At 36.6% G+C, this 13,346-nt stretch overlaps 1 protein-coding gene across 1 annotated transcript in view; it reads right to left on the bottom strand.

The window, feature by feature from the left end:
• Window positions 1–4,319: 4,319 nt before the first annotated feature.
• Window positions 4,320–13,346, bottom strand: part of LOC106869698 (uncharacterized) — a 28,434-nt gene continuing 19,407 nt past the window's right edge. The window contains exons 4-5 of the mRNA XM_014915539.3: window positions 6,727–6,871; window positions 4,320–4,851 (exon numbers count right to left, since the gene is read on the bottom strand). Coding sequence (XP_014771025.1) covers window positions 4,659–4,851; window positions 6,727–6,871 — 338 coding nt within the window. The 3' untranslated portion in view covers window positions 4,320–4,658. The remainder of the gene's footprint in view (window positions 4,852–6,726; window positions 6,872–13,346) is intronic.

Genomic DNA, 13,346 nt, shown 5'->3' with positions numbered 1-13,346 from the left:
CATGATGATCCTCTGGAGGACATTCGTCCTCAGCCGCCTGGATTACTGCTCACAACTGTGGTCACCCACCAGTCTGAAATTAACAGCAGACCTTGAAGCAATCCAGAGGAGATTCACAAAGAAGATTGTCTCTTTGCAACTGCTCAGCTACTGAGAAAGGCTGAAACAGCTAAGACTCTACTCCCTGGAGAGAAGGCGGGAGAGGTATGCGGTAATATACATCTGGAAGATCCTGGAAGGAATTGTGCCAAATTTTGGCATTGAAAGCTACACCAATGCCAGAACGGGTCGACACTGCATAGTGCCAAAGATCCCAGCAATTCCATCGCGCTTCAGGACCAGTTACTGCAACAGCTTGGGATTCAGGGGCCCACAGCTTTTTAATATTCTCCCAAAGAGCCTGAGGAATCTGCACAAAGTAGATGTAGGAGTTTTAAAATCAAAGCTGGACCTCTTCCTATCGAAAGTCCCAGATGAACCTACCTCGCGGCAGGAGGTGCAAATGAGGGTTGCTAAATCAAACTCCATTCTTCACCAAGTGCCACATATTGTAAGAGGCTCCCTGTAATAACAGTGTAGCAACATGGTAGTGCATCAGCATGGCCGCAGCTCTAAGCTGGAACTTAAAAAAAAAAAAAAAAAAATGTTTATTTTGAAAAGTCATATTTAGAGAAATATTTTTAAATGTTAGGATTCAGAAAAAATTTTTTTAGAAAGTAGTGTTTTTGTTAAATTATTTGATACAGTTATTATATTTAGAGACAGATGTTTTTTCAAAATGTTAGGATTAAGAAAGAAATTTTTAGAAAATTTTTAGAATTAGTACTTTTTAAGGTAAACAATAAAATTAGTCGAATCTATTTTTATGCAGTCGGAGTGTAAAGTTTCCATAGCTCCGACGGCCATCGGCATGAAAATAGGTCCAACAAATTTTATTGATATCTGAACAAAATACTAAGTTTCCAACATTTTTATGGCAGAGAGTTATGAGAGGCTATATTGTATGAGAGAGTAAGTTCAATACGTTTTTCAGTTCCGAACGTTATGAAGCACGTGTTATGGTTAAATTACTTGATACAGTTATAATATTTAGAGACAAATTTTTCAAAATGTTTATTAAATAGTCTTGACTATTAATTCTGCCATGACAAGAACAGGACAAAAACAAAACCTGTGTGGTAATGGCGGACTGCCATGAAAATTACGTCGTCCGTATAGAGAGACACGTCTCATCTTGCAATTCGAAAGGGATGTTCCTCCGTCACATCTGCTGCAGCAACAGTGGCTCGGGTGAAGAAATGGGGCACATTCCTAATCACTTTGTAGATCCCGCTGTGCATTGCAGCTATTTAGCTTATGAAAACGGATTCGAAACCGACCACTTTCAAGACGATTCGCAAGCAACGATGGTCGAACCTATCGAAAGTTTGCGACTGCTCCATATTGTCCAGAAACCTACAGAAGGCAGATTTATTCTCATCTCTTCCTATGTTGAATCTTATAAAGTGGAGGTTGTCCTGGATGAATCTCATGGAGAACGCACAAGTTTGCACTTACCCGACCAGACAACATGCACCAACCGCTTTGCTAACACTGCGAACAAGATCTTAAATTCTACCTTTAACTGAGATGTATCTACGATGACTTCTCCTCAGTGTTACCCCTTCACAGTACACGACACTGATAATTTCTCCATTCTGCTAGTTACAGATATTTACCATGAAGTCACCAAAAAGTCTGGCGCGTATTCATAAACTTCGAAGGACAGACCACGTGATTGCACGAGACGGAAATCACCCAAACCGGGCGATTTTCATCTTGTGCAATCACTTAACGCTCTCTTTATTTTAGCTGTTTGTATAAGTCTTTCACAAAATCAGGGCATCTTTTGCGGGCCGTCGAGATAGGCACTAAAGTCTACCATCAATTGACACTTTATCCACCAGAGACAGTAAAGCAAAGTGCTGCTGCAAATCCTCATGTCTCTACTCGGAACAGAGTAGCATTCACCCGTTGCTGTCAGTCAAAATTCAGATCTGTGAGGTAAGTTGATAAAATATTAAGTGGAAAAGGATGCGAGAATGTGAGTATGTGTGTATGTGTGCGTGTATGCTGCATAAGTGTGTCTGTGCTGTGTGAATGGGGAAGGAATGGTTGAAGGAAAGTGTGTGTGTGTGGATGCTGAGTTAGGATACGTGAAGGATGTGTGAGGGTTGGTAGCTTATAGATGGTAGAGAATTAATGGCGTGTAGGTGTGCTATGAGGGTGTCTGTATGGTTCGGGCAGCAATGAAGGGATGAAAAGAGAGGTAGGTGTTGAGACGGACGTGCAGATTGGGTAAAGAGATGATAAACATTTGAATAAAATGGCGTGTAAAGTTTTGGAAAGATGATAATCTCTTCTTCCCTCTGGAAGCCAAAGGCGCGAAAATCAATGTTGGAGGTTAAGCCAAAGATCAAAAGATATTGGATGAATGGGTGGAGTGTTTGGAGGAGCAGAAATGTTGTGACAAGACAGCCTATGTTTAGTTGGATGTCTCTGAAATGCACCAGGTATCTCAGAGAGTTGGCAACCAGATTGCCCAATGTCAATTGTTGTCTTTCCTTTTGCTTCTTTCACGCTCTTTTTCTCAAGGTTTCGCCCCAGTATCTTTTGAATTCTTTCCTCTATGTCCTTCTTAGATAAGGAGGAGATACAGAGGTAGAATTGTCCCTTTTCTTTCTCTGTCTCCACGGGAATCTATTCTGATCTTTGGAAACATATTTCCTAACCCTAACCCTAATCCCATTCACCAGAAAAGTAACCACTGTGATCTAAGAGATTACTAACTTAGGGCTCTTACTTTTCAGCAATGATGTTGAGGAAAAAATGTCACTAAGAACCACTTTCACAGGTTCTTTGTATCTATTTCCTCACTCTGATTCCGTGCCAACCAGCACAGTTTTCCTAAAACCAGATATAATGGTGAACTTCTCTCATATGCCATTCAACAGTGGTCCTCGCTCCTTAGAAATTTGGTACAAACAGTATTACATGTGAAGTCAACAAAAAATTTGACCATGTCTGGCATGTTAATGCTCTAACAAATCCACCTGTCTATGGAGCTTGTGTCCTGAATTGAAAGCCCTTTGTCTATTAATAGAACACTTTCTCAAATACACAGAAACAATTCCAATTTTAGATTCAGCTCTATCTCCTGCAATAGTTTTATTCTTCTACATCACAAATTTATCTGCCTTTTTCTTCATGTTTAGTGAATATTTCAGCTTCTAACAGATGTTAACTTAGGTGTCTCGTTCGTTTGACCGTGTTTTCTTCTTCTTCTTCTTCTTCTTCTTCTTCTTCTTCTTCTTCTTCTTCTTCTTCTTCTTCTTCTTCACCATCATTATCATTGTCTGTATCTTCTTGATAATGCCGATAACCACAGCGACGATGATGACACCTTCCAAAATAATTATTTCGGCTACTGGCATTTATAAGAAGGGCATGTCGATTACTCCGACCGCAGTGCTCAAATGGTACTTAATTTATCGATTCAGAAAAAACGAAAGGCAAAGTCGACCTTGGAACTCAGAAAGTAAAGCCGGAAGAACTTCCACTAAGCATTTCATCAGGCGTGCAATGGATTGTGCTAGCTCGTCGCCACACACATTTCCAAATAATAGTATCAAATTTTGGCGCAAAGCCAGCATTTTTGGAGAATGGGGTGAGTTGATTACATCGATCCCAGTGCTCCCAGTGCTCGGCTAGTATTTTATCAATCGCGTGGGGACGACTGGCAAAATCGATCTGGCAGCATTTGATGTTAAAATGTAAAGTCAGAAGAAATACTGCTCAACATTTTTTCCGGCGCAGTAACGATTGTGCCAGCAGACACTTAATTGAGTCCTTCACCAACATATCATAAGCTCTGACCTACAGAAACTCTGATTTCTCACATCGTTGAATGTACTGCTACTATAATGCTCCCTGATACCTCGACCCACTCTGTCTCAGGTTCTTTTTTCACTCAATGACAAAGGTCATGGTCAGAGATTCTTTCGCATGCATAAAAGTCATAGTGACAGCCACTTCTTCGAGATGTCTGAAAACTATGGACACTTCCTACTGATCTAGGGAAGCGGTGAATCCAGTATCTTCTTGCAGACCAACGTAGGTTAAGGGCATAGTGACTCTTCTAGACTTACAAAAGCTATAGATACATCTATTTTTTCTAGTACTTCGTGGTTATGAACGCAGTTGCTTCTTTCAGACCTACAAAGGCAATTTACATGGAATACATGCTTTAAAACCAAACAGTAAAAACAATAACAAAACAATATTTTGATGATATTTATTATATTAACATGAATCGCAATTCTTTTCTTCGCTCACTTAAACCGATTCTCTTATATCGATCTCCAAATATAAAAAAGCAAAATAAACTAGAGTGTTAGGATTTGAACTCGGAACATAGTGGTATGTGACGAAATCGCTTTCTGTACTATTTCTGCCCGCCAATCCACCATCCTCCTGCTATAAATTCTTATTAAATTTGATTAGCACAATGCTTTAAGTTTGTGGGAATGTTGATTAAATCGACCTCAGTAAAAGACTGTTATTTTAATTATAATAAGGCAACTCATGATGAAGATAAATGTTGTTATATAATATAGTTTTTAACCAATAAGGAAAAGAGTGATAAGAATTAATAATGAAATGAAGTAAACATTTGAAACGGTTTGTACACTTAAGTTCACTCGTTGACACTCGTCAGACATAATAGCACTGAAATAATCACTCAATACCTTCTCAGTTTTTTCTGGACATTTCATGCCGGCAATTGTTTGGTCCATTCCTTTTTTCAATAATCTGTACATAAAAAAATTTGATGACATTCTCAATTTTCATTGATTTTTTCTAAACAAGAAAAGACACAAAACAATAAAAGCATGTAATCTTAATACAATAAGCTTGATGCAAAGGTAAGAAAAATAAAATATTTCATGTTTAGAATAAAATTAGAAATTTATAATAGAATTATCAAATTATAATGTACGTTTGGTATTTGTGAGGGTTTATTGTAATGAATGGAACACAGCAAAATGAAACAGTGACCTTCTTTCAATATTTCAGTTGAAATTGGTCACTCCAGTAAGGAAGATTTGTTGGGAAAAGCATGTCTGCCTCATAATCCATCCTTATATATATTGTTGTTAGCATTCCGTCGCTTACGACGTCGAGGGTTCCAGCTGATCCAATCAACGGAACAGCCTGCTCGTGAAATTAACGTGCAAGTGGTTGAGCACTCCTCAGACACGTGTACCCTTAACGTAGTTCTCGGGGATATTCAGCGTGACACAGTGTGACAAGGCTGGCCCTTTAAAATACAGATAAAACAGAAACAGGAAGAAAGAGTGAGAGAAAGTTGTGGTGAAAGAGTACAGCAGGGTTCACCACCATACCCTGCCGGAGCCTTGTGGAGCTTTAGGTGTTTTCGCTCAATAAACACTCACAATGCCCGGTCTGGGAATCGAAACCGCAATCCTATGACCGCGAGTCCGCTGCCCTAACCACTGGGCTATTGCGCCTCCACTCTTATATATATATGTGTGTGTGTACGATAAACAAACTTTGGAACCGTTGAATGTGATTCGTGTTTTGCAGACAAGAAAGTAAATTTGGAACGCAGTGAGGACAGCAGAGATAGATTGTGTATTTACCTCACCTATAAAACAGTAAAAGAAAATTGCCAGCTGACTTCTACGGGAATCGAAACCGCACTCAGATACCGGCTGAGTGCGCTTACCCGTACACGAAACAGCCCCTGACGACAGTAGCTCTCAATTTTAATGCTAATTTATAGCTTCCGAATGCCACAGCATTTTACAAACAAACTTTGGAAGTGTCGAATATGGTTGGTATATATATGAATCAAGGTTACCATTGGTTTCATGTTAAGAAAAGCCAGAATATATTCTAGTGTCTCGCGGCACACACTATGTGGTTATTGGCTGCTGCTATCAAAATACGTTACCAGCCAGCCAGCCATGAGACTGGCTGGTAACGTATTTTTCTGCAATGTCTGGATAATTTATCCTGATCATGCTATTTATTAGCATCATCACGGGTTTGAGAATAAAAAAAAATTATTCCTGCATCTTTCAATCCATCTCAACGCTTCTAAAACAAACTTTGTTTGTTTACTTTCATCGTAAGTTGAATTTAATATTTTAATATTGTTTTGACCAGCAACATGTTACACCTTTTGTACAGGAGGGTTGGATGATCTATGTGTCCGTACAAGTGTATTTCTTTTATTCTTTTCTTTTATTTATTTTCTTATTGCTATATAAATTAAGAGTAAAATATCCTTTTACCCGCACCCATTTATTGCACTTGGTAAAAACACTAGTGTAATAATAATTGGGTATCCTTCCGGTAGTATATTGGATAGATATTATCCCTTAGTGGGTTGGATTCACAACCCCTAACCTTCTTGGATTATATATATATATATATATATATATATATATATATATATATATATATATGCGCGCGCTCGTGTGTGGTGGATAACATACATATGTATATATATTGTACCTAAAGGAGAGATTAAAGTAAAACCTGGTGTGATTTGAATGCATGACGATAAGGGATGAACCTAAATTATGGTGACAATCGATCCTGTCTGCTAATCATCACTAAATGATAATCCAGCGAATGAAATAAGTTTTCTCTACGTACGGACAGATTTGTTCAAAGTAGTAATCTTCATTTATTTCCTTTTTTATAAGCTTCGGTACCAAGGAATTTATTTCGTTGGTTAGTGATCCAAAAGTAGTTGGTTCATTCGGCACATTGTTGAAGCAGCTTTCACCGGATATTAGATCTGAAATAAAGTAAAAGAAGACTAGCTCTGAATAATCTTTTACAAAAATTCCTTAAATTCATGCATGTGTTTCCTTGTGAGTAATTGTATGTATGTGTCTCCGTATTTGGGAAAAAAATATTTTATATTTTACTAGCACGGCTCAACAAAACGGAAAACAATTTGCTTGTGAGTCAATGAATAATGACAATGCCGGGTAGTTTTCCAAGTAGCTTGAGAAATATGTTCCTAGAACCTGTACTGTTAGCGAAGTTAAACTTGCAGATATGAAAGCCAGCAAAAGCTTCTTTCAAATGATATAAAAATCGCTCGTGCATTGAGAGCGCCGTGAGATATGACGCAGTTGGTAAATCAGACGAAGTCACTGCAGAAATATACTAAGTGATGGGGTGCAATTTCTGTTTTGACCAGGTTTTCATTTACAATGACACTAACTATTTTTTAAAAAAGAATTGCCTTGGAAGACCTTGCGCTAATGCTTCAAGAAATTTGCAGTTGAAACCGTTCCTGAAGCATTATTAAAAGATCCTCAGAATATCCAAAAACATCCTCAACGACACGCTAACCTCTTGGACCAAATTCTCCTAACTTCATGAACCAAATTTTGGCGTAACTTGCTTTTATCAAAACCCATTTCCTGCCTTTTCCCTATTACAATCCACTGATCCACAAATGATAACAAGTTTTGAAAAAAAGTATATACAAAATATTTATTCAAAACTTGTATATAAGTTATTTCGCTTGGCATTTGACATTAAAACTCTTCTGGTGTTGCCATTTCACCATTGTAGATATCCTACTTTTAATAATGAAATCATGGTGCTTTTTTTAAGTATTTGACCTCTACTTGGAGAGTTTTTTTGTTTTGCCTTGATGTCTCTTCAATGGACTTTGAAATGGTTAAGACAGAACCTGTAGTTGAAGGTGAACGAAGAAGACACAAATAACTTGATTGAGAAGCGGAGAAGAGCACACTGTCTCTTATCAACTCGACGGTGGCTTGTAGGAAAGAGGTTGAATCTATGCAACAATGGAGAAGGCAGAATAAAACTGAAAGAAGAAAAGCTGGAAAAAAAATTTCATCTGACGTGAGCTCACAAAATTTGGGAGAACAACTGGTGACGCTGAGGTGTTGACTAACTTTCTGATAAAATATTGCACTACTTTTGGTTTGTGCAAAAGAATAGGCTGCGTTAATTATTACCGGTTAATTTTTTAAATACTGATGCCAGAAGATTCTACTTCCATTGTTTCTTCTTCGCTAAGAGATGATCCAGACAAATCTAAGCAGAAAAAAAAAAAATTCTCCTCAGTGATTTAGAAGAAATCATTTGAATTATCAATAATTTTGTCCTCATCCACCATCTGTTTAAAGTCTGCTGGAATTAACATAGAAATTGTTGATCTTTTGATTGCTAGCTTACAATTTTTAATTCTCCAAATTTTAAAGTTACAGTTTTTAATTCTTCAAATTTTAAAATTAAATATAATGGGCACATGTGCATGTGTGTAGACTCGTCCAAGTCAAAAATTGCATCGGATTATTTCAAACAAATAAATGCGAAATTCTATCTATTCGTCCGCCTTTTTGTATTCGCGTCTCCTTTTGTATTCGCGCTGTGCGAGCTTACAGCACTCACTAACAATATGGCTTATACTTTCTCCCTTCTCAGAGCACATCTTACACTGCAGCGCGTCAATGCTTTTATCAATGTGATATTTGGAGTAGTTTGTTCTGAGAGTTTGTTCTTGAGCGCTTCACACTTATGCCTCAGTGGGCCCTTTTAAGTCTCCTTTCTGCAGTCATTGCCAGGTTCTATTCCAATCAATTTTATCTTTATTCTTCAAGAACTGATTGCATTTTCTTCATCTGTTCTCCCTGGTCTTTCTTAAACTGTGTTGGATCTACGGCTTCGTTGACTTTTAAGGTTCCCTGCATTTTCACTGCTTCAATCATTTCTTCTTTACTCTCCTTGACATACCAAGCCAGGTTATTCTCCTCTTTCCTTACACGACCTTCACAACATACCAATCTCCGTCTTCCTTCTTTCCTCTTTACATACAATCTTAACACATCACACTTGGGGTGTAGATCCTTGTCATTAATTTACATGTTATCATGTAATTCGTGCTTCTTCCAAGATACTATTCCTGCTCCATATCTCATCAAAACAACTGCCTACTTGTTAATTACTCTAATCTTATAGCAGCCATTTAGCTTCGATTGGAGAACAAGCCGAGTTCTCTTCAAATACGCTTTTCTGTACATTTCTTTTGTCTTGTGTTCATTCATTTATCTCTTTCAATGATACCTAAGTACTTATATCCTTCCTCTTCGACTTCTTTATAGTTTCACCCCTTTCCAGCTTGATCCCATGGCTTTTACTGATGTTCTCCCTTTTGAGAATCATTACACCACATTTCTCGATCCCAAATTCCATATCTTTGCTAATCATCTGAACAGTTGCCGTAAAACTCTCAATTTCATTCTGTCTTAGCGAATGGCTTTAGGTCATCTATAAACCACAGGTTGTTTATTTTCACCCTGTCTAGCATGTAACCCACACGTATCTTTCTTAAAACGCTTGTTAGTGGCAGTATGAAGACAACAAATAAATTACTATTATTATTATTCAGTAGTTTTATTTTTATAACGTGCTTTCACTTCACTACCGAGCGCAGCTCTGTGCGCCTTGGGTATGTGCTGTGGTTTGCTGTGGTGCTCTTATGTTTACTGTATTGAAAGTGTTTTGCGTAGAATGTGTGCAGTACCCAGTAGTGCAATTTTCTGTATGTTATATATATTTGTAAGTCCTGGTGTTTTTGTTATGTATTTGTCTGAATATTTTTTTATTATACCTAAGGCACCTACTATGATAGGAATTGTTTCTGTTTTTAGATTCCACATTCGAGTTATCTCTATTTCCAGGTCTTTGTATTTTGAAAGTTTTTCCATTTCTTTTAGAGAAACGTTGTCATCTGCTGGTATTGATACATCAATTAGAAAGCATTTTTTTCTTCATGATCTTTGACAACTATATCTGGTCTATTTGCCTTAATTTCTCTATCTGTGTGTATTGGCATATCCCAGAGTATGGTTGCTTTCTCGTTTTCTGTGACCTTTTCTGGCGTGTGTTTATACCATCTTTTTTCTGTTGCTATTCCATAATGCTGGCATAGCTTCCAGTGTATATAGGTCCCAGCTCTGTCGTGTCTGTGAATATATTCCTTCTTAGCCAGGACTGGGCAGCCAGAGATAATATGATTTATTGTTTCTTGTCGATCTCCACATATTCTACAGTTACTTGTTATATTTCTTTTCATTATGTGTTTTTGGTAATTTCTGGTGGGGAGGCTTTGGTCTTGTGCAGCAATTAAAAATCCTTCAGTCTCTGCTTTGAGTCCTGAGCTTCTCAGCCATTGCTGGGATTTTTCTCTGTCTATTTCTTTCGCATTTAGTTTAGCCCAGTATTTACCATGTAGGGGCTTTTCTTGCCATCGTTTTATCATGGTCCGTTGCTGTTCTAGTTTTAGTTTGGATTTCATTTGTTTTATAGCTTTTGTTGTTTCTTCTTCTTCTTCTTCTTCTTCGTATTTGTTAGGTAGATTGATTTCTTGTTTGTATTTGTCAGCTTCCTTAAATACTGAAAACAGTTTTTTGTTTTGCTCGTGTTTTGTGGCTATTTGTATTAGTTTCCCTTGCTTCTGGAGTAGGCATTTTTGCAGTCCTATGGTGGTTATTTTATAATAGTTTTCTAGCTGTATAAGACCCCTGCTACCTTCTGTGCCTTGTATATATAGCCTTTCTATGTCAGATTTTGGGTGGTGCATCCTATATCCTGTCATTATTCTTCTTGTTTTCCTGTCTATTTTACATAGTTCGTTTAGTGTTCAGTTAAGGATGTTGTAGCTGTAGCTTATAACTGGGACATGTTGTAGCTGTAGCTTATAACTGGGACATGTTGTAGCTGTAGCTTATAACTGGGACATTATTATCATTATTATTATCATTATTATTACTATTATTATTATTATTATTATAATAATTATTATTATAATTATTATTATTGTTGTTGTTGTTTTACTTCCCAGAGCGCTCGATCCTGTTTGCTCTGGTAGATTTTGTGAGAGCGGAGAGTAGCCTGCTGTCAGCAGTCGCACACGGTATCTTTCCGCACATTATAATCTTTGATATTTGGTTGTTAATTATCGTTGGAGACATTGAACATCCAAGAACCAATCCCAAAATATGCTGTCCTCAGCAGAGCAGTGTTTTGGGCTTGCTCTGCTCTCATGTCAATTCCGATTTTTTAAAATACATTTCTCGAACTTGGTTGTTAGTGCTCCAAGTACTCCTACAACTACTGGAATGACAGACACTCTTTTCACAGTTCATATTTTAGATTTGAATTTCTATAATTTTGAATTTTTATCACTTTTCATTTTGAACTCTACAAAGACAGGCTTGCTGTCGCAATATCGTTCAACGAATAAAATATCTATTGTAATCACATCGCGCTCTTCGTCTTGTCTATTATTATTATTATTATTATTATTATTATTATTATTATTATTATTATTATTATTATTATTATTATTATTATTATTCAGTAGTTTTATTTTTATAACGAACTTTCACTTCACTACCGAGCGCAGCTCTGTGCGCCTTGGGTATGTGCTGTGGTTTGCTGTGGTGCTCTTATGTTTACTGTATTGAAAGTGTTTTGCGTAGAATGTGTGCAGTACCCAGTAGTGCAATTTTCTGTATGTTATATATATTTGTAAGTCCTGGTGTTTTTGTTATGTATTTGTCTGAATATTTTTTTATTATACCTAAGGCACCTACTATGATAGGAATTGTTTCTGTTTTTAGATTCCACATTCGAGTTATCTCTATTTCCAGGTCTTTGTATTTTGAAAGTTTTTCCATTTCTTTTAGAGAAACGTTGTCTCTAAAAGAAATGGAAAAACTTTCAAAATACAAAGACCTGGAAATAGAGATAACTCGAATGTGGAATCTAAAAACAGAAACAATTCCTATCATAGTAGGTGCCTTAGGTATAATAAAAAAATATTATTATTATTATTATTATTATTATTATTACTATTATTATTATTATTATTATTATTATTATTATTATCATTATCATTATCATTGTTGTTGCTGTTGATCCACATTTGGTAGTTTTAGGAAAATTTCTGCTGCATCACCTGCTGTACCTGCTGGGGTGGGTGTGTGCAGCATTGTGTGTTCTTTTCTGTTGTTGGGAGCGTGAAAATTCTCCCCGGTATTGTATTGCATCATTATTTTTTTCTTTTGAAGTGCGGTGCAGTCTTTTGTTGCATTACTGCTTGCATTGTGTATTGAGTGTATAATGTGTTGGTTATTCGACTTGCTGGTAGGAGTTTATGGTATCGGATTATTGCTGTATTGAGTGTGTCTTGTGTTTGCGGATTGTTTTTGTTTAGGTTGTATTATCGAATTGATAGTGTCTTGCGTAGGATGTGGGCTATTGTTTTGGATACTGTGTTGTGTTGAGAATCCAAGTATAGCTTCTGAGTTTTTGCTCATATGTTTTTTTTTATACCACGCCTAATGCGCCAGTTATAACTGGTATTGTTTTCACCTTCATGCCCTACAATTGAATACTTCAATTTCCCATTCTCTGTACTTTGACAATTTTCCCGCTTCTTTTTGGAATATTTTGCTCAGAAGGACTGCAATGTCTATCAGTACGCAGGTGTTTTTTTCTCTAAATTCTTCATTATTTTGTCTGCGCGATTAGATTTAGTATTATTATTATTATTATTATTATTATTATTGTTGTTGTTGTTGTTGTTGTTGTTGTCGTTGTTATTATTATACAAAAGCGGTGAGCTGGCAGAATGGTTAGGTCACCGAGCGAAATGCTTAGCAGTATTCCGTCCGTTGTTACAATCTGAATTGAAATTCCGCGGAGATCGACTTTGATTTCATCCTTTTGTAGTTGATGAATTAAATACCAGTTAAACACTTGGATCGATGTAATCGACTCATCCCCTCCCCAAAATGGCTGCACTTGTGGAAGAATTTGAAACTATTATTATTATTATTATTGTTCAGTAGTTTTATTTTTATAACGTGCTTTCACTTCACTACTGAGCGCAGCTCTGTGCGCCTTGGGTATGTGCTGTGGTTTGCTATGGTGCTCTTATGTTTACTGTATTGAAAGTGTTTTGCGTAGAATGTGTGCAGTACCCAGTAGTGCAATTTTCTGTATGTTATATATATTTGTAAGTCCTGGTATTTTTGTTATGTATTTGTCTGAATATTTTTTTATTATACCTAAGGCACCTACTATGATAGGAATTGTTTCTGTTTTTAGATTCCACATTCGAGTTATCTCTATTTCCAGGTCTTTGTATTTTGAAAGTTTTTCCATTTCTATTATTATTATTATTATTATTATTATTATTATTATTATTATTATTATTA

Source organism: Octopus bimaculoides, chromosome 13 (assembly GCF_046866305.1).
Source record: "Octopus bimaculoides isolate indiv1 chromosome 13, ASM4686630v1, whole genome shotgun sequence".
Taxonomy (NCBI): domain Eukaryota; kingdom Metazoa; phylum Mollusca; class Cephalopoda; order Octopoda; family Octopodidae; genus Octopus; species Octopus bimaculoides.
Note: the sequence above shows the minus strand (reverse complement) of the source record. Positions and strands in the feature narration are given on the sequence as shown.